The 22,045-nt window shown below is 45.0% G+C and overlaps 1 protein-coding gene across 5 annotated transcripts; it reads right to left on the bottom strand.

The window, feature by feature from the left end:
- Positions 1-783: 783 nt before the first annotated feature.
- LOC144136565 (uncharacterized) lies at positions 784-21,480 on the bottom strand. Of its 5 annotated transcripts, none has more exons than XM_077668973.1 (9): positions 21,323-21,480; positions 14,294-14,392; positions 12,029-12,124; positions 8,943-9,047; positions 8,343-8,447; positions 7,573-7,671; positions 5,295-5,390; positions 3,081-3,149; positions 784-1,000 (listed from the first exon to the last, which is right to left on the bottom strand). In XM_077668973.1, the coding sequence occupies exons 1-8, from the start codon at positions 21,420-21,422 to the stop codon at positions 3,118-3,120; spliced, it is 732 nt and encodes a 243-aa protein (XP_077525099.1). In that variant the 5' UTR covers positions 21,423-21,480; the 3' UTR covers positions 784-1,000; positions 3,081-3,117. The 5 variants fall into 5 exon arrangements, with proteins under 5 accessions (XP_077525099.1, XP_077525096.1, XP_077525100.1 ...); XM_077668970.1 differs by having other exon boundaries at positions 5,299-5,390; XM_077668974.1 differs by having other exon boundaries at positions 5,299-5,390; positions 12,033-12,124; positions 21,323-21,372.
- Positions 21,481-22,045: the final 565 nt, after the last annotated feature.

Genomic DNA, 22,045 nt, shown 5'->3' with positions numbered 1-22,045 from the left:
ACAGATACTGCGCCATTTCCTTTTCCCCAAAACCAATTAATATTATTATTATTATTATTATTATTATTATTATTATTATTATTATTATTATTATTATTATTATTATTATTATGTACATGCAGGGTCGTAAAACGGGAGCTGAAAGTATTTCATTCTTCAAGCTCCCGTTGACTGCCTGCTCAAGAGCGACCGTCATAATTGAGAAATACTCATTTGTTACCCGTTCATGTACAGAGTTTTTTGTTTCCTGATCCCTTCTTGAATGCAACAACGATACTAGCAAAAATAACAATACAGCTAATGTACGTATTATCAAGAAAATGAGACTATACAGCCTCACAAACCTAAATCTGCTGTTACTTACGTCTTATACGAATGCCTGTGCACTGGCGCATTTAAGCTTAGGCTCTGTAGTGTAGAATCGAGTCAAGAAGCAAAATTTTAGGTTTCTAAACAGAAAACGCTTTATTATTTTCCTTTCTCTCCTACAGTCGTAAATATCATTTCTCCGACACTTTTCTCTCTTTTGTTGCACGCTGGAAATTCTTAAACGATGACGGTTTCTCTGCCAACTGCTGTCTCTTACCACAGAAATTTTGGCCCCCTTTAATGAAACTATCAGGTTGTCATTACCCTCTAAAAACAAGACGAATTCTTGCGTTGCTCTTTGTTCGTAATCCCCACTGGTTCAATTCTGCGACAGCTTCGCAAGGTTCATGACGAGTGCGCGAATATCTCCATGGCCAGTGAGTATCAGTGTTAAAGTAATTCCACTGCGCCAAACAAAGAAAATTACCTCTTTATTGAATTCAATGTATGGACTATCCAGGTCAGCTTCCATAGGATGTTCTGGTTTCCTTTCGGAAGTTAGTATACATGTTCACTCTGAGTCGATTTTCTCTTCCCTTCAGGCGGACTACCCCAAATGCCTTTCGAAATCATTATTTTGTTTTCTCCAGCCTGACTCCTTCATGTCCCGTGAAAACTTTCGGCAGACGCTCTGTAAAAAACAAACAAAACAAATATAATCGAGATGCTCGCTGTGGAACTTCTCTGTAGAACCATCGAAGCAACTGGTTTTCACAAGGCATAAAGTGACAGCAAGACTTATTATCCGTAATTTTCGGTATACAAGATGCACCCTGTGCTTTGCCAGTGGGCTCAATTTTCGTTGAAAAGCAATTTTTTTTTTTTTGCGTGGTTGTCTGTGTTCGGTACATAGTCCTCAGTGATCAAACGGGGCATTCCAGGAACTCTTAAGTGCGCCGAAAAACCTGTGCTACTCTTCCTGTTTTCTTCGGCTAGTGTTTTTTTTTTTATTTGCTACAAGAAAAGAATCATGGATCGTCACAACTAACCATAAGCTATATCATCCGGGTTGTTGAAGCAAACAAAGGGTACAATTTATGTAGCGACAAAATACATGTTTTCCTTGTCTTCACCACTGCGATTTATTTTCGTGTACCACCCAGGCGCCGGTTATCAGCCATGCGCTTTATTTGCGTATAGGGAGTAGGGAGAAGATGCGCTAAATTGTAAAAAATAGAGTTAGCTGCTACTGCGACAGATCAGGCGCACAACCAATAAATTGGGCTATGAGAAGAAATGTAAACAAAGCGTAAGTGCAAGTGGTCGTGAGGAGCCTCGTGATAATAACCGCTTCAGGCAAGGAACGCTGTAATAGCTAGGATAGACGATTTTGTAAAAACAAAAAACTACTTTATAGTCCTTATCAGTAGGTAGCCCGAAAAATTGTAAATTTTAATACTTACACACATATTAGGATCACGGGTTGGGCGAGTTAGTGAACGTTCATAATTTTAGAAGCGCGAGAAAAATACGGGCAGGATGAAAACATACGTGCACAGGACAAAGCAAAATCACAACTCCTCATTGCACAAAATAGCTAACAAAAAAGAATCAATACAACCTAAATCACACAGCGGCGAGATTGGTGAAGAGCAGACCAGAAACCATAAAACACAACCAAGAACAGAAAAAAAACTATTTCCGTCTCTTTTACCTATAGCATGAGATTTTAAGAAACTTCACTTCTGATTTTTTGAATGCATTGCAAGGCTGACTCAAGTTCCTGACACCTCCTTTTGCGATATGAAAGGCTTCACTTGAGAATGAGTGGCTTTATCAAATGCAGTAAATTGAGAGCTATCGAGAGAAGGACCGTAAGAATGTCAGTGGTCTGTGAGATAGGCAAGTTTGTCAGAGCATTCTTCTGCTCAGTACGCTTGGTGTTGAAACACTGGCCATTTTGGCCATTATAAATCATGCCTCCCAAAGTTGTTATACTGCATGTGCACAACAGAACTGCCGAAGTGTACAAAGCGCTTGTCACGGTTTATCGTGCAGCCAAATGAACTTAACTTTTCTCTTGCGTACTGGAATTTGCGTTAATTGCGCATGGATACCAACTCATGCCCAGCCCGCCTTCCTTACTATGAAGGACGATGAAGTGCAATAAACCAGCAATGAATTACATTTCAATGCATGAGTCGATTTTTTCTACATGCTTCAGCTGTTTTTGCCATCATTTTGCTGTGGGAGGAGGGGACGACTTGTAGAACGTTAACTTCGAGCGCGCATAAGGCTACAGGTCAGATGAAGGAAGCACCTAATGTCTTATTTGTTTGTACTAGAAACGAGCTGAAATATGGTGACGCGGTGTGTAGCAAATGTACGTGTCAAATGACTAAAACCTTCAATCACTAATTTCCTGTCACTAACTAACCGCGGAAGAATACTAAGCAGGAAGGAAGAGGCCAAAGCCTAGTGGTTCATTCTAGTTTCAAAATTCATTTTCTGTACTCTGCACTTTGTTTTCATCAAATGTATTTTTTTTTTCATAAGATAAACGTTGATTCTCAGTGTTGTGGAAATTCCAAACGATTCATGTATGATTTTGAAAGGACACAATCACTCGTGCTTATCATGCAGACATAAAAATATGTAGAAGAGCTTAGCAAGTATTCTTTCAATGGCTGAAATTCGTTGCATTTTTTTTTTAAACGGAAGGGAAAGCTATACGACTGCTGTTAAGCATAGGCTCATTGTTGGTGTCTTACCTGCAGGCATCTCTCATTATTCCGCATCCCATTTTGCTCAGTCCTGCTCTTTCTCTTCGTGTTTAGCATCTGGAAAGGGTGAGCAGAAAACTAACCGAATTCACGCTGTTTTTTTGTTTGGCCGACATAGATGTACCATTCTGTAACAAGAGCGATGTGACGGGCTTGTTGCTATGGCGTTTTTTGCGCTGTCTTTTCAAAAATACCATTTTGTAGTTTGGGGCTCTTGTAAAAACAGTAAGAAATAAGAACTCTCAGCTTAAAAAAGCAACAGAGAAGTCTGATATCACTTGATTAGTCTCATCTTAAGCTCTCACTAGTGTGTTTTTATTCTTCGTCTTTATCACTGCACTGCCTCTGTCCGAGTTTGCACGTTAAATTGGGCCGCGGTATTGAAGCTTTTTTTAATTCTTGCCTTAGTAACATCTCTAAACAATTCTTTCTCAAGAGCGTTGTAGATGAATTCGTTCTTTGTTTCGCTGCCGCAAAGGAAGGAAGAGTGCCTTTCTATTTTTCTCCCATGTACTGTGCTGCATGTAAATAGCGGTAATTCAACGCATGTGCACGTGCAAGCACGGTGTCCCATTAATTCGCTTGTCGGGAAGCATCTCGACGAATTATATATCCATGGGTTGATTTTTTATGCCGACTGCGTTTACCGCAAAGACTATACTAGCCATTGATGGACGAACATTTTCACTACTAAATACGTCGACGCAACCTCGCAACGTTGGTGACACGTTCAAACCTAACATTCACATCACGGTGGAAAATTTGATAAATGAAATTGCACTGATGTTAACTGAAATGTGATGCGCAAAGAAGCAAACAACGCAGGCGATATGCGTAGAAAAAAAAAAAACAGGATCTTTACCACTGCGTAACGCTGGAGACCGCAGCTGTTGTCGAGATATTAATAATTTACGATATATTGAGGTAGAGATGAGAGTGACTTCATTTTCATATAGTTCCAGCATGCTGGTTTTAGTTTTCCACACACACTACATCGTTTTTCTACTAGCTCCCTTCTCCCGTGCGCCGCTCTAGGCGTGCGGCGCCCGTAGTGACTTTCTCCTCATAGACAGAGCCAGTGTCCGGACCCCGTAGAGTATCTGTTACGGGTCCAATTGGACTTATTTTTGGAAATGTGGCGGAAAGTTTGAAGGATGCTTAACTCCCGCCACCGGTTGGCCCGGTATTGAACTACCTCCGGGATCGGCCTTGTCTTTAGCGCGTCTTTACTATCCTGTCTTCCTATCCCATCTTTTAACTCTCCTACTATCTGCACGTGGTAGCGATTGTGGCTCGGCTTGAGCCAGTGAGCAGGCCTGTGCACTTTCCTTTTCTTTCTTCCTGGCAACAACAGACAGACAGACAGACTTTCTCCTCGGGCGATGCGCTTCACAGCAGCTGCCACAAACGGGTGATGCTGCACTCCTACGCTCTCGTCCTACTCCACCTGCTAATTCAACGGTAAGTATCTTCCGCTTACGCATCCCTGTGCTGCCACCATGCTCTCCTTTCTGCAACTGAAACCTGTTCCTCCTTCCAGGGTGACTGTCTTCTGGGTGGTCCTCGTTGCAACCAGCCTCCGTTTGCGCGTTACACTCTAGCCATACCTTCCTCCTTCTACGGCAAACACCCTCCGGTTAGGCCTTTCTCATGCACAGTAACCATCCCCTCTATGACGATTCCTCCGCCCTGGGGATACGCTCGCTCTTCCATGGTAACCACCCTGCATGCGTATGCTTCCGATGGGAACCTCCATCCACGTAAAATTCTCCTCCTTCCACGGTAACCACCCTGGGAGTGGTCAAAATGGCAACGAACGCGCCGGTTACGAAGACAACTACGACATACTACAAGCCGCCGCGGTGGCTGAGTGGTTATGGCGCTCGGCTGCTGGCCTGAAAGACTCGGGTTCGATTCCGGCCGCGGTGGTCGAATTTCGATGGAGGCGAAATTCTAGAGGCCCCTGTACTGTTCGATGTCAGTGCACGTCAAAGAACACTAAGGTGGTCGAAATTCCCGGAGCCCTCCACTACGGCGTCCCTCATAGCCTTAGTCGCTTTGGGACGTTAAACCCCCATAAACTAAACTAAACTCGACATACTACTACGACGGGCGCTTAAAAACTGTAGCTGTAAAACTCGAAGGTAACCGAAAACAGAGTATGAAGGCGTCTTCCACATGCGTGTACATATGAAATCTCACCAACACATTGAGGAACACCGCTTGAATCGTCGCACACTTTGAGGAACTCTCGGCATTCGTCCTGCTTCTCTCGGGTGCACCACGTTGGCGTTTCGTCTGTGAGCGTTTAATAAATAGCATGCGTTGGTGCACTTGCAGAGAGTTCGCAAAATGTCTGACAGAACGAATAAGTTCAGTAATGCCATTAGTGCTTCGAAACTGCCCATATTTATAGACTTTATTCTAGCTGAATAATTTTAGCCAGCATATGACGTTTTAAAATAGATTAACGGTTGGCAATAGCTTCGAAATATACGCGGAACTGTTTCAATCTTTTTGGTACAAGTAAAAACTGTGACTTGTGCACGGTTGGTTTAAAAAAAATGGCTGGCGAGATGAGGGAAGCTAGCGTGCATACATGTGAACGGCCACAAGAGGAGTGAATAACAATGACAGAGAACGTTTACAACATTCAGCTCAGTGCAAAAAAAACTGTCTTTTTTTGTAAAAGAGTGTTTTTGCTGGTTTTAGATGCATAAATAACCTAACTGAAATGCACACGTGTTGACTGATTGAATTTTCTGTCTTTTTTTAGCGGACACGCAAAAGATGGAATTGTTCGGGTGAAAGCCTCTTGATTAGTGCTGTGTAGGAGACAACGAAGAGCGAGCAGTGACTCGGGACGAAGTGCTCGCGCTAGGCACCTACTCGGCGCGCCATTATCCTCTTTGCAACAACAACAACAACAACAACAACAAGAACAACAACAACAACAACAACAACAACAACAACAACAACAACAACAACAACAACAACAACAACAACAACAACAACAACAACAACAACAACAACAACAACAACAACAACAACAACTTTTCTAGGCTCTGAACGTCCGCATTAGTGCTTTCGCACTACTATAACATGATGAACGCTCGGCACTACCTACCACTAATTTTCTGCACATGAGGAACAAAGCTCATGTGAAGAAATGATATCAAGTGCGTATAGAGCACTCTTGTATGTATATAAAGTCCTAATGAAAACTTCAGTTGGAATTTTTAGCCCGTTTCATCCTAATTTGCTTCAAGAGGAAAGCGTGGAGCACAACATCTTGCAGTACCATCACAAAGCACAGGTATTTACCGACATTATCACCGTGCACGAAGAACTGTCCGGCGGATCAGTGTGAAGTTTCCAAAACAGCCTCCCTAATCGCTGTTTCAAGGCAGGCTCGTCGTCTTCAACTGCACCGTCTCGCAATACCAAGAGCCTTAGCAGTCACTATACCAATACTTCCGGAAGCCAGGTCTTGCGGCAGCTGTTTGTAGTTCGAGTTCAGAGATGTCTTTGCAGGGTAGGAGTGGCCAGCAGATACGCATGGCGACAAGCCTTGACTACTTATTTTAGAATATTGCCAGGCGCCTATTGTGTGTGAAGCTTGGAACGAACAAAGTCAATATGGTAGCCGGCGCGTCTACAACATAAAGCACAGTACGAAGAGGCACAAATCTGAAAGAAAAGTTGAACAAATTGCACCAACGCGAGAGTTATAAAAAGCTATACAAATACTTGCATCTTATAAACGAAGATAATGAACTGGCGAAATATTCACACGCAAAATTGAAAAGAATCAATGCTGCATTGACAAAGGATGTCGAGCAGATATCAAAAATTCGGGAGATAAGGTATTGCCTTTCGAAGATGGTGTGTTCGGTATTCCTACAAAACGTTTTTCCATCTGTATCTGCAGGGAGCAAGTTTAATATCCTCCCAACGGACACAGACAGCAGAACAATCTTAGGTGGCCCAAGGCGAGGGTGACGCAAGAAAGACACGGCATAGAGGCCGAGACCACAAAACGCGCACAGGACACAGAGCACGGAACACAAAGGTCTAGAACACACGCGCCCCCGAGACACTTTGTTCACTTCATCCATATTCGTAATTTTACGTGTCGGGCAGCCGAAGAATGAGACCTAACGACCGATGGCTGTGCGATAACTCTAATGGTCGCCGGATTAGCGCTAGCGCTGCGTCCCGCGCCGCTGCAAGCTTCATCGTCTTCGTGCCACGCTGTCACGTGGTTGGTCACGTGATGCGGAGCAACTGTCGGCGGCGCGGCGTCGTGGCTGATCACGTGGTTCGTCACGTGGTTGGTCACGTGACCAGCCACGCGGTGCGGAGCAGTTGCTGCTACCGGCGGCTGGCACTCGGCCGGCTGTAGCTGTCGCGTCACTACAGGTTTAACCAGAGCTAAACCACCGCCAATTTTTTAACTATGAAAGAAATTTCTACCTACCTACGCACACATCTGTGCCGTCATAAGAAACACAATTTTTGCCTAATTTTTTGCACACGTCTAGGCTTCTTTTGCTGCAGGTCTGAGACTTCGAACGTGCTGCAAAAAGCAAGGGAAGCAAGTTAAAAGAAAAATCTACTCACTGCATCAGATTTTTTTTCTCACATGCTGGAAATATCAGGTGTTCGTACGGTTCACAAACACTGAAAGCTACAATATGGGCAAGTTTTAAAAGGCAGACAAAAATTTATCTCGAGCCATGAAAATACGTTACCGACACACACTCTAAATATACGCCTTTAATCAAAAAAGAGGCCTTTGCTCAAAACGCTGAACAGGTACAGAGCATACATGGGCTATCGTTATACACGTGTAACAGTATGTCTAAAAAAACTTGCTAAATTAGTGATCAACTTTTGGACGTTCAAACCATAGTGGAGAGAACACGCTGTTAATATTTATTCTGTAAAATGGTCATTGCGAATGCGTTGCACGCTTCTCAGATGGACAGACTAATTTCTTGCTGACAAATTTTAGTCAGTACCAAAACCTCCACAGGAGCGCGTACAGCGCTTGCTTTCCGGACTTCTATCGTTGAAGTTTAAAACGTTCTTAACCTCTACGATCCTCTGTCAGCTGCTTCACTCGGCCAAACCTTGAGGTTACCCTCGACATCAACCAAGCACTTCCTAAGTATAGAGAGGACGAACTAAAAGATTTATGACGTTACAGGGAAGTATACAAAGCTATAACGCACAAAGATGGCTCACCTATGCAATGCACCTGGCCGCTTTTCTTCTGGCATTCTTTTCCTTCTTTCTTGCAGTTCTCCTTTTCATGTAGATAGCATTCGGCGCCCACTGGAGACGCTGGATCTGAAAAGAAATTTAGAAAACGAGTTATAAGTCTTTTACTGCGAAGACCTGCTCAAATTCTGTAAGTGCTATTCTTTGCTCAGGTTGCAGCTCTCTGCAAGCTTGTCGCACTCAGTTATATATATATATATATATATATATATATATATATATATATATATATATATATATATATATATATATATATATATATATATATATATATATATATATATCAGGAAGTGATGTAGAAAAGTTTGGTTTATTTTTTCTGGTTCAACTTTCCAAAGAGAATCAGGCTATGAGGGACGCAGTAGTGGAGGGGTCCTGTAATTTTGACCATCTGAGGTTATTTAACGTGCACTGGCATCGCAAAGTAACAAGGGCCTCTAGCATTTCGCCTCCATCGAAATGCAAATGCCACGGCAGGATAGAAGCAGCGTTTTTCGGGTCAGCAGTGAGCGCCATAGCCACTGAGCGACCGCGGCGGCTTGATGTGGAAAGATAAGTGCGTACCTATGCACTCCGCTTGGCTGCCTTTTTTCTGGCATTCTTTCATCTGCCTGCTGCAGTTTTCCGCTTCTACTGTTGTGCACTCCTCGACCGATGAACTTACTGTGTCTGCAATTAAAATAAGAGAGCCGAACTTTAAATACTTTTTTCATTGACGTTCTCTGAACTCAGCCTGTTAGAAACGCCCAGAAGAACTTGCGAAAGCATTGATAAACAAACATTACACATCGCGTACTTGGAGTTTGTGGTCGGTTGGCGTTCAATCCAGAAACACTTCGTAATGGAAAGAAAATAAGCTTAGCGCTGCACAATATTGAGGGCTGCGCTATCATTTAACAAACAAAGACATTAAAAGCATGGATGTCAGCTTGACCTGCGGCCACTGCATTTTTTGAAAATATGCTCCCCATTTCCACATATTTTTGATATCACGCAACCTTGCAGAGATCCTTCTGAATTCTCTCGCAGTCTCAACTGTAAACATTCTGGTAACCGAACACAAGCGCTCTGTATGCTTGAAACTCCGCCGATCCCTACTTTGGTACTTTTCTCGGCAATTAAAAGAAAGCTACAAGGACGGGAGGGGGTGGGGGTGGGGGTCGTCTGTCCTTGGGTGACAGCGCCCATAGTTCGGCCAAAGAAAGGCCGCCTGGCACGTTGCTCGTTGAATTACCTAACAGTTGATTGTTATAGTAAAAACATTATTTCTTCATGACTCTAACTTTCAAAATTTGCTTTTAAGTGAAATTACATTTTTAAATACTGAATATCCCATATATATATATATATATATATATATATATATATATATATATATATATATATATATATAAATATATATATATATATATATATATATATATATATATATATATATATATATATATATATATTGATGCGAACCTGAAGTGGGGGACGCAGCGGTGGCTTCCTGGTCCTACGGAGCTGGGGTCTAGGGGCTCCCGCGCATGTGGCGAGTGCTCCTTGCCACCGGGGGTATCTGTTGCTAAACCGTCGTCGTCGCTTCAAATGACCCGGTTGTTGCGACGCGCGTCCTTTCTTTCAATCTTTTCTCTTACATCTATTTTCACTCCGACTATCTGCATGTGGCAGCGATTGTGGCTCAGCTTGAGCCAGTGGGCAGGCCCGTGCACTTTACTTTCTTTCCACCACCACATGCGGCTTATCTTACCCTTAACACCACAATGTCATAGCATTAGAGATATTCTCACGCAGGTACTCCTTGTCCACAGCCTAGGTTCTGCCTACGTCCGCGTATATGTGTAATTGGTTATTCTGTTGTCCTGACGCAGCGGTGGATCTGTCAAGCGATGCACCACAGTAGTGGCAGGTGGCTGTTTCAAACGCGGCCACCGGTGGGTCTTGAGAGACCTAGGTTGCTCTTCCCGTACAGCCCAGCGCGACCAATTATTAACTTATACAGCACTGCAGTAATACAGTAGCATAGGCGAAGCGGAGACCCAAAACAATCGACCTCTTGCTTCCAAAAGCGGCTCTCTTAATGCTGAAATTTGCTCCCGGGACAGCTAGCACAGGTTATGTAAAAAAGGTGCTATGCGCACATAATAATCCTTGTATTCATTACCGATTTCAGCGCATCTTTCTGCGCATATAGTATTTTAGTCGTACTGCAAGCGCGACACCTTTCACTCCAAGCTAAATTTGCTATTGCTGTACTACACGATGTGGCACGGTGGCTCCACACAGTGACTAGGATCGACATGGGCGCAGAGCTTCTTCTCTATCTTGGTTTTTAAAGTTTAAGCCATATTTCTGTGACCTCATTGAAATCGGTCATATCCACTCTCACGTCAAGTCACACGATGCTTGGATCGGAAGCAATGGACTTATCAGAAGCTCAACCGAGAAACTCCCATATTGGCGTTTGCGATCCCTTGATCAAGCCGTTCGACCGATGACGAAGCTTTGCTCTACAAACGCAAATCAAGGCACATTACACACAGTTCCGCGGGTTCTTTCAGACATTCGCGAACCGCCGCCCTCACATCAGCGCCGCCCAGACTATACTTCCCTCAGGCTTCACACCAACAGCCGTTTAAAATTGGCTAAAGTGCACCTTTTTAACACGCGGTAATACCCCTCCTTGACCCAACTGCCCCTCACCCTAAGCCAGTCTGCAGCAGCCTCTCATTCAGTACCCAGTAGACCTCACAACTCCTTTCTCCCTCTCCCCCTTCCTCCTGTCCGCAGCAAAGAGAAAATAGCTGGACTACCAGAACACCAGGAAAAGTCGCACAATTTTACCCCAACATCGCTCGCCACTGAACAGTGAACAAGCCCCCGTCCTCCCTCATACCACTAATTCTCTACAACATCAGATGGCGTGGCAAAGCTCACTGTCCCAGTTGTCTCTACTCAAGTAACGCTGCCACTACCTCTCCTAGCTTTCCTTACCTCCGCCCCCTTCCTGGAGTGCTTGGTTTCACTCGGGCTCGGCAGACCATAAGCGGGCCTTGGCGGAACAAGCGCTCTTCTTCACTGGGTCTTAGTGCTGGCCCAAATAAAGTTTTTTTCCTCCTTCTCTTACCAGGACTTCCTGCCAAGAGCTGGACCATTTAAACGGCCAGCGCGATGTGGGGCTCCATGGACTGAATCCTTTGAGCGCTTAATCAATTGCTTGTTAATGAAGTGGTTTCCTTTATATTTTTCTTGCTATAACATTGCATCTTGAGTGAGAAAAAACCTTGGACATGGCAGCGAGAACAACACAGATTATAACGGCAGCGCGCATTTATCTCCGATGGGGAATTCAGTAGCTGTTCACGCAGTTTGACGGCTTCAGCCTTGGTGTACTTAATGACCTAGTAGGCTGCGGTAGCTTTATTTGTAAAGATATTCTTTTTGTAATGAATCCACTCTCTGGTGCAGTTTCGAAATTAATACAGAAAAGATGCGATAAACGAGAAAAAAGCTAGACGCCTGTCAGCATACGCTGCTTGCGAATCTAAGCAGATTAAAAAGACATAGCGTGTTTGTTGCATGCAGGTAAAGCAATACGACAAAAGAAAGTTGTTCGATGGAAAATTCGGGCAACTGTAAAATATTACCTACGCACTGGGCGACACCGTTGGAATCGTCGCACACCTTTTGGTAGGTTCTGCACTCGTCCTTCTTTTGTTCTGTGCACCATGTTGGCAAGTGCCCTGTTCGGGCGAAGGAAGAACAACAGTCACGGACAGAATAATATGGACCATGCTACGGTAAGCAGATATTTCTAACGTGTGGCCTACAGCGACCATTAATGGGTGTTTCATGCTTATGCACGTAAATGGCGCTTGTGCGCTTGCGCACTGAGGTTGGAAACCTTAGTGCTCCTATTACGCACGGCGAGAGGAGTTCGAACTCTGAAGCGTGGTTCATACTATTCTGCTCAAGCGTGTACGTGCTAGTGCACTTGTAAGTATTTATTGGAGAAGCGATCCACGGAACAATGTAGAAGAACGCCATAATCAGACCCTGATTTATCTGCTGTTTCATTCCGTTGTTGCTTTTCTGCAATACTTTCCAACCGCATAGGATCGCCGAACAGAACAATTCATGTCTTCGAGGAAAAGGTTGCTGTCGCACAGCCGAGAAAAAGACGCTCAGAAAGACAGAACAGCAGCTCTGTTATCCTGCGATCCTGCCTCTTCAGTGCACACACCCTGTCTTCTTCTCTGCCACTTTTGAAGTGCAGCTGTCTGCGACTTCATTTTTAATTGTGAGGCAACTGTAGAATAAAGATACTGCTATTAAAATATTGATGGGAATGGTGTAACCTTCCTATGTGTAGCAAAATCTCGCTCTTGAAGTTTGTCCGGCACTCGCAGCGAGTAGTTAAGACTATCATAAAACAAAAGTGGGTTCCATTTTTTACAAATATCAGCGAAGTCCAAGCGTCCACAGGAGGGATCTGCTACTATATCGATTATTGTGGTGCAGTTTTACGATACCCTAAAAACATCTAAGGACGATTACGATGCTCCTTAATGCTAAATTCAAGCGCAGCTCTGTAGGTATTTTGATTTTGAGAAATACTGCGGTAAATAAATTGATGGCAGCGCAAACGGCAGGACCCTCTACAAGGCGGCGCCTTGGCTCTATACGGCACCGCTAACTCCTGGGTTCTTTCGGCGGCGGCATTAAGCTTGTGCTTAGGCGGCGCGAACGGCAGGGTCCTCTCGACGGCGGCGCGCTCCTCTGGATCTTGGCACCGGCGGAAGCTGAGCCTGTGCTTGGGCAGCTCGTTTAGCAGCAGCGGCAAACAAAGCAATTCTTCCGGTTGCGTCCCTGCTTCTTCAGAAGGAACTGTCTGAGACTATTTGGTATTGTTATCATATAAGCGGACGGTTTGTACCAGGAAGAAGACGCTGTGTGTGGCTTGGCCGACGCGGACAATCTGTCGCGTTCAGCACATTTCACAGAACGGAGCGGAGCGTGGGGTGACTGCGAGGAGGCAGCGCGTGGGTGCGCATGCCGCCGCAGACAGACCACCTCTGTGAAGAATATTTACACTGTGACCCTACCTCCGGTCATGCAGCTGTTATGGACGATGATGTGCACGGCGTGCACCACTGGCGCCATCGATGAGCGAGCGGCGGTACTCTCGTTTGCTGAGTTACGCCGACAGCGATACCGCTCAGCCCGCAAACGGGCGCTTAAGAGCTGCGCTCTAAAATTGCCGTCATAAACAACTTTCCGTTAAACAAATGAGCTTGTCTAGAATTTCTGGGTACGGCTTCGGCTTACGCTGCCACTTAAGAATGAGCTGTCCAGTTATGCAACATGTACAGCCTCCTATCTGTGGCAGCTGAGACATGCATGGTCATTTAGAGTCTTGGTGCGGGTGCAGAAGTGCTTTTGCGCGCAGAGGTATTGGTCATCATCGTTTTTTTTTTGGTGATGACCTTCCCAAAGCGACTCAGGCTCTGAGGGACGCCGTAGGGAAGGGCTCAGGAAATTTCTAACACCTGGGGTTCTTTAATGTGCAGTGACATGGCATAGTACACGGATGTCTAGAATTTTCTTTTCCATCAAAATTTGACTGCCACGGCCGGGATAATGAGCCGAATATAAGTGACCTGAGCAAGCATATAAAGAGCACGGAAAAGTTTTGTGTTATTTATAGATGAGTGGTGTAAAATTGCAGTTTAGAGCCACCGCCATGAAGATATTGCACTACAAGCCCCTGTAAAGCAATGCTTATGAACGATTCTTTACTTGATCGCGGGCTAATTATGGCCCCCGTAAGAATATTCAGCCCCGTAGCGTAGGAATATTCAGTGACAAAAGGCAAAAGATGCCAGTCAGGCAAGATTCATTTTTTTTCTTACCTACACATGCGTCTGTGCCGTCATAACTCACGCATTTCTTGTCAAGTTTTTCACACACACGCTGGTTTATTTTGCTGCAGGCATCATGCTTTCGACGTGCTGTAAAGAAAGATAAAAAAACAGACATCCTAGTAAAACCATAGGAAGTATGTCGGATCACATGAGCCCCTGCACTCCGAAATTTTATGATGCAGTGCAGTTCTGCAATGTTGGAGAAGCGCCAGCTAAATTCACTGCCAAACATTTCATTGCCAAACCAGGCTAAATTGCCAGGCTAAATTTACTGCCTAACCACATGTCCCATAGTTAACAGGCCAGTACGTCACTCTTGAGGGAAAGAAACACGCATAGCAATTTGCCAGAGTGGAAGGCAGAACGAACGTCGAAAGATGGTGGCGTTTGCATCCTAAATGCCTTCATTCAAAGAAAAAAAGTGGCTGTTGTTTAGCTGTGGTTATACCTGGAGTTCAGGCTTCGAAATACCTCCTGCAAACATGCAGTGAACAGCATTGGCGAGATCGTGTCTCCTTGCCTGACGCCCTTCCTTATTGGAATTTTATTGCTGACTTTATGGAGGACTATAGTAGCTGTGCAGTTGCTATATATATCTTCCAGTATTTTGACATAAGGCTCTTCTACCCCCTGATTACGCAATGCCTGTATGACTGCTGAGGTTTCCACTGAGTCGAATGCTTTCTCGTAATCAATGAAAGCTATATATAGAGGTTGGTTATATTCTGCGCATTTCTCTATCACCTGATTGATAGTGTGAATATGATCTATTGTGGAATATCCTTTACGAAAGCCTGCCTGATCATTTGGTTGATTAAAGTCTAACGTTGCCCTGACTCTATTAGCGATTACCTTAGTAAATACTTTGTAGGCAACGGATAGTAAGCTGATCGGCCTGTAATTTTTCAAGTCCTTGGCGTCTCCCTTCTTATGAATTAAGATAATGTTTGCATTCTTCCAAGCTTCTGGTACAGTTGAGGTCATAAGGCATTGCGTATACAGGGTGGCTAGTTTTTCTAGCACGATGTCCCCTCCATCCTTCAACAGATCTTACCGGTACTCACCTACGGGGCAGAAACGTGGAGGCTAACGAAAAGAGTTCAGCTTAGGTTAAGGACAACGCAGCGAGCCATGGAAAGAAAAATGATAGGTGTAACGTTAAGAGATCGGAAGCGGGCAGAGTGGGTGAGTGAACAAACACGGGTTAATGACATCCTAGTCGAAATAAAGACGAAGAAATGGGCTTGGGCAGGGCATGTAATGCGAAGGCAAGATAACCGCTGGTCCTTAAGGGTAACGGAGTGGGTTCCAAGAGAAAGTAAGCGTAGCAGGGGGCGGCAGAAGGTTAGGTGGGTGGATGAGATTAAGAAGTTTGCAGGCAAAGGGTGGATGCAGCTGGCAAAGGATAGGGTTAATTGGAGAGACATGGGAGAGGACTTTGCCCTGCAGTGGGTGTAGTAAGGCTGATGATGATGATGATGATACCTGGAGTGACGCGATAGCTACAGCTGGCCGAGTGGAACTCGCTCAGTCGAATTGCGAAGTCAGTCTTTCGCCGCTGCGTTTCGCTGGGTGTTCCATCTTCATCTTCGTCCCTTGATGTGGATTCGCTCTCTACCACTCTTCACTCCTCCCCCACTCGCTTTCACCGGCACGCCGCGCTGCCGACAGCTGCCAAGGGGGCCACGGCGCCGCCACGCTGAAGGCTCGAAATGCTAGAGTAATGAAGGCGCGTGGCGCGCACACCAGCTGCGTGCCCTGACGTCTCTCCGCGCATGCGCACAACTGACGAGACGGGCGGCGTGTGCTCCGCCGTCCGCGCAGCGGCGAGGCGCACGGCGCGCACACCAGCTACCGGCTATGACGTCACCCTGCGCATGCGCACAGCTGGCGGAGCGGTGGTGCCACAGCTCAGCGCGCAGCCACGCTGACCTCGCAAAGTGGCTGCCGTAATGTAGTTATCGCTACAATATCGCCAAAGCTTCGAGCTGGGCTGTAACCATCGAGCCTCAAAGCGGGCAGCTTATCATCGTTGTCCCTAAACTTCTATGTCGGGTACGATAGTGCTTTACTTGTCCCTTCTAGGGAGCAGCATGCGCACTTGGGAATTCCGCTTCAGTCGTCGCAAACTTTCCGCTCGTAAGAGCTGGTGATTTTTATTGTTTCTGTGCATTTCAGATGTACATCTGTGGAAAAACGATTCTTTCAAGAACTGAAGCTCCCAGGGCAGCGTTGACATTAGCACCCTAAAAATAAAAACAATCTTTTAAACCCGTTATTTTCATTCTTTTATATTTAATTCGAGGGTTAAACGTTTGAAACAACTTTCCATAGGCTTTCGGGCTAGTTTTATGCATTACAGTACAAGGCGCTTTCAACAATGCCTGCACAAAGAAAAAATGTGGGGAGACAGAAGCACTTTAGGAAAGTAGTAAACCAGGCGAAGTGAAATGTGCGAGCAATACACGGCCATGTTCTTTATGTAAATCGTTTTTTTTTTGTACTGTAGAGAAAGGGGGTGGGGTCTTTGAGATATACTGCAATACAATATTCATCAACCGTTTTTTTTTGTTACGAAACCAGTGTTTCTCGGGGCGCCAATGTACCTTTTTGCCACTATGAAAATAATGTTTACTTTAAGGAATAACCAACTGGACATTTTATTGCGAGTGCAAATACGTGAGGGACTAACATAAACGGAGACTGTGCTGTTCATTAAAGCGACAGTCGTTTTACCTTCAGAATGACGGCCTCTGGTGCGAGTTGGCGCATGTCTGAAAAAACTGCGGCGCAACGACGACCACACAAGAAGGAAACTAAAAACACACGCGCAGTCAACCAGCTGTTTATTGGAAGGAAAGGGGCATATCTATAACCGTCACTCACGCATAAGACAACGCTCTATCGCTCTCAACCCAGCCAGTAACAAGTAATCTGCAAATGACAAGACTAAACACACTTCGGAGAACGCTTCTTTCACCCTGCTTTTAAAGTACTAGCTTAGAACGAAGGTTAGGAAAAATAAACCAAACAAATCTTAGCAATAGCAGTGTCAGTCAATCGTAGCAACAACAGTGTCATGCATTCGAAGGAAAAGTAGTCAATACTTTAAAGGTAAAAGCAAAACAAAAACAATCTAAAATAACAAAAGAACAAATAAAATAGCAGTAAAGCCACCACAACAACGCTACCCACGTTTGGGTGTCGGACGCCATACAAGGAAGAATTCTTGGCGTATGTGTTGTCCTCTTCCTTCTTGTGTTTTCGTCGTTGCGGAGCAGTTTTTCACTTTCATCTTTACTATTCGGCTTCGTGCCGGTCATCTAAATAGTAAAGCGGCGCGCTTCCCCTTGGTCGAGGTACGATCGAAGAAAAAGGAGCACTCTCCTCCTTCCAAAGAACCACCCTCGGGATGGTTCCGGTGGTAACCACCAACCGGTTCCGAATTCCTCCACTCACATCATACCATCCTCCTTCGACGATGACCACCCATCCAGTGGCTCCCATGGCAACGCACCCTCTGGTAACGCCGAGGACTACCACGACTTACTGCCATTACTATTACTAACACTACTACTGGTACGCGAAAACAAGGACTGGGCGCTTAACAGCTGTCGCTGTAAAATGTAAACGACCAAGAATGATTCGGCAAGAAGGAGTCCGTGGAGCAGATCTGCTAGAGGACGCCAAAAGATGGCGCAACCGTCGCGGAACCTGTGCAGCCGGCGGAGCAGACATCAGTCGGCCCTCGCTTCTGGGCAAGAAGCAAGCAATAAAAAAGCAAAGAGAACACCCACTGTTAACGCATTGCCATCGCATAATGATAATTTACCGCCCTTGTAACCTCTTAACCTTGCAATTTTCTGTTCCTGGATGTTTCCGAGATGTCCGTCCGCGCTTTCAGCCCCAGGTTCAGCTTCATGTTCAGCCTCACGCTCGTCTTCAGGATCGGCTTCACGCTCGAATCTACTTTCGGCTTCAGGCTCGCGCCTTGTGCTGACGTTGTTCGCCGGAATTTCGACGGAATGGAAGTTGCTAGTGTTTCGCGGTGAAAAACAGAAGCGGCTGAACGTGACGCCACTAAAAGCATAAAAAAAAACGGTCAAGGACGATGAGTGCGCAGTCTGGCGGACTCAGATGAGGCTGGCGGCAACGCCACCAGCAACGAAGCAGTTGGAGCGATAAAGCGCGCAGCTCCGCTCAAAGAAGAGATGCGGCAGAAAAAGACGGCGCCGAGAGCAGCCAAAGAGCTTGGCCAATACCCGAGCGAGGCTACTACCATCGGTGAGCCTTCCAAGAATATGCTGCGTCTTTTTATGAACGCATTATCTGTTTTCACCTAGGCTTGCACAATATACATGTTCCAATTACTTGTCCGCATGTCTTCCAGCTTTCAAATATCGGTTGACTGATTGCATACGTACCTAAATACGAGTAAGTCGAGCCCACTTAAAACGAACGTGATGGTCGCACGGGTGGCGTTCGTTGTCTCCAAGGTTTATATTAAGTGGACTGCTCAATTTACAGCGAAATATACGAAGTTTAACGAAAGTCATGTTTATTTTTTACAAAAGTTCGTTATGCGCGTCCGCTGCTTTAAACGGGACAAATAACGGCGCTTTGCAAGCCTTGGAGACAGGTATAACTTTGTGTTTCTCGCTGAGGCCGTATGTGCCAACAATTAAGGTGATTTAAGAACAGGATACAAATAATCACGGTTATATTGCTCACGGCAATTGGTGGCAGGTCTAACTTCTCATCGTCATCAGACACCCGGTAGTTGTGCAGTGCTCGTACTGCGTGTAGAATGACATTGCCACTGTACGACTTCGCGATGCCTGCGTCATGATTCGCACCAACGAAGTCATTTAATGCGAAATCATGTCCGGCAATCTGTGCATCAACAACGCGTTGCTACTAATCTGCATGCGTCTAATCACGGGGATGTTCTAAGTTTTCCCAGTTGTTCCGTGACAAAGGACAGGGTTAATTGGAGAGATATGGGAGAGGCCTTTGCCCTGCAGTGGGCGGCTGATGATGTTGATCATGATGACATAAACCATGCTTTGCGGTAGGAATTCCTGACGCACTCCGCAGTCAGTCCCGTCCACATGGCCCTAATCATTTATACAGCAGTTAACCTAATCATTTATACAGCAGTTAACAAAAATATCAGAGGCGGAACGTCGCCGCATGGTGTGTGAGTTGCTTTTAGCCGGATGATGCGCCGATGACAGGATATCTTCAGCGCGTGAATGACACTCATTTCCGGTTGCTGGATCTTGCACTTGGCGCTTGGTGGAGAGAAGAATGTTATCGCCACGGCCTGGGAAGTCAACACGGGGTGCGTTGTAAAGTTAAGCATGAGATGGAGCGTGTATTTTTTCCGTTTTGTCATGTACTTAACAAATCATTCGACAACCAAATCTTGTGGGATACTCATCGTGTCTTCGAAACTTGTGTCGAGATGTGCGCTGGTCGCATAAAAACAAAAGTCACGTGTTATCCAGGCCTTTGTGCTCGGCCTGTAGCGTACGAAAATAAAGCTCCCATTGAAGTGTGGGAGAGTTGGCAATGACAAAGGGTCGCCACCGGTTGCTGCCGTCGATTCTCGTGCTCAGTGGAATGTTAACGCGATAGCTTGCCGTCTCTTTCACAAGTGCAGGTGTCGCCTTTGAAGGCATGCGTTTTCGACGGCAGCAGTTCGTAAAACTTGGACGTTGTGTCTTAATGTTTTATTTAGTTTTTGTGTTCCCCACCTTCTTTCCTGCCCAGGGTGACACAGGCGCTTGAGAACCTCTTTCATCTCCGCGGTGCCGAGTTTACAGTGCCTCCGGGTTGTTTCTAACCGATTTACGCCTTCACAGTTGTTCGTTGTAACTGCAGATCTACGCAGTACCATTGTCCTGATGCATATGTTGGCGGTAGCAACACCCTCGTTCGTAATAACCGAGCATTAGTTATAACTGCAGTCGCTATTAAGTGAGCTCCATTGTACGAACGTACCTGTAGGATGAGTAGTACTTGCTCGAATTCCTTGTTGTCATTTGACAAATGCGAAGAAAAGTACAAAGCATTGGACATTCATTTAAAGTGATATCAGTCTCGAATCACCGTTAAAATATGCCAATTTTTTAGTCATTCAAATACTTAGGTTCTTATCAGCAGTCATGGTGTCATATGTACTAAGAATCGTTGTTCATAGTCAAGTAATTTTGAATAAAGGCGCGAACGCTGGCTGTGCATGACGCCTCAACATTTTGATGTAACTTTGCTTCTGATCGACCCAATGAAGATTAGAGCCGGCCATGCTAGCCCTTCCCGATATCTGTAAAATTATGCTTACATTAAAACTCGGCAAATATTCTTCTTTGCTGTGTTTTATGACGGCTTGCTTATGGCACGTGCTATTTCCGAAAAAAAAAGCAGTCTATAAAATATAGGGAGGGCCAACCAGGGCATCGCATGTGGAATCATTGCTTATGTTTTAATGGTGGCAGTGTTGTAATTTTGGTCACGCGGTAGTACATGCTGCTGGGAAAAAAAAATTGCCTTCAGCTGATAGCTTTGAAAGAATCTCATGTTGTTTGTATTATCCGTCTTGACAGTGCACTTATGCATTCCTAACTAATATTTTATATTATGCCTCTCACACGGGGCAGCAAGATAATGCATAAATGCTTTAACTATGCTCATATTAGCGTTTTCGCGTCCTTTCGTTTACTGCCGTTTATAAATTCCCTAAAAACTATTGTCCATAAATAAGTTTAGACCAGACCTATTTAGTGGAGGACTTACTTGCAGTGATGAATTTGTTTCCTTTCCTAAGAGTTCATTTTAGACCTTACATTTACCGTTAGTCAGCACTATTTAGCATAAGTCCTTTTCTTTGGCTGGTCGCCTTTTCAATCCATAATACCATAGGTATCCGCTCTCACCCTTAGCAATGCACTCAGAAAACAAAATAAGAAAACTAAGCATATAATATATTCAAAAAAGATAAATAGCACCACTTACCACGTAACTGATGAAAATTTAGAGTTGTGCACCAGCAGTATTCGGCCGCCAGAAGCAGAATTACGACGCATAGAACCGTACTGCATTTAAGTCGCCTCATTGTATAGATCTAGTGACAGCCTGCGCTTTGCGCTACTTGTTTTTATCCGACTCAGTAGAAGCGGAGCTCTGTAGTCTTATCTATCACGTGATTCACGGGGCAGTAAATTTTATTCTATCACTGTACACGCTCTATTAGTCTGATATAATACATCCCTGAATCATATCACCCCGATAACAGTTTTCGTCGCTTCATTCCGCGTCAGGAAAATGTACAAAAGGGAGTTCCGACGAAGGGGGAGTGTTCGGTCACGAGATTAAGGTGCACGGCGCATTACGACAGCGACCTTATTTTTTTTTTTGACCGCCTACTAAGCGTCAAATAATTTTAGCTTTGACATCCTCGGCAAATGCGGGCTAAATCAATCAAATTGCGGCAATTCTGTGAACGAATATGTAAACAAACATACCTGGAGCTTTCCAAAATATTCGATCCGAATGGTATGAAGCAGTAAACAAAGCCTGTGAGCAATCATACGATGTCATGCGACAAATCGCATCACAAACCTTCCTTTCGGCTTCACATGGTCTAGGCCATATGATCGAGGTAGGTGGGAGGGGCTGAGTTCAGGAAGGAGGAGGCAGGTGGGTGTTGGTGGGCTGCTTTAACTCCTTGGCTGAGGC

This window comes from Amblyomma americanum, chromosome 6 (genome assembly GCF_052857255.1).
Source record: "Amblyomma americanum isolate KBUSLIRL-KWMA chromosome 6, ASM5285725v1, whole genome shotgun sequence".
NCBI classification, from domain to species: domain Eukaryota; kingdom Metazoa; phylum Arthropoda; class Arachnida; order Ixodida; family Ixodidae; genus Amblyomma; species Amblyomma americanum.
Note: the sequence above shows the minus strand (reverse complement) of the source record. Positions and strands in the feature narration are given on the sequence as shown.

Excerpts from the sequence above, each read along its gene's own strand:
- LOC144136565 (XM_077668970.1), bottom strand. The coding sequence starts at position 21,422 with ATGAGGCGACTTAAATGCAGTACGGTTCTATGCGTCGTAATTCTGCTT. Across the intron at positions 7,672-8,342 it reads CGGCCAGGTGCATTGCATAG|CACGTTCGAAGTCTCAGACC; the intron begins GTGAGCCATCTT and ends TGCTTTTTGCAG. Across the intron at positions 3,150-5,298 it reads CAAGCGGTGTTCCTCAATGT|ATGCTAAACACGAAGAGAAA; the intron begins GTTGGTGAGATT and ends CACCCTTTCCAG.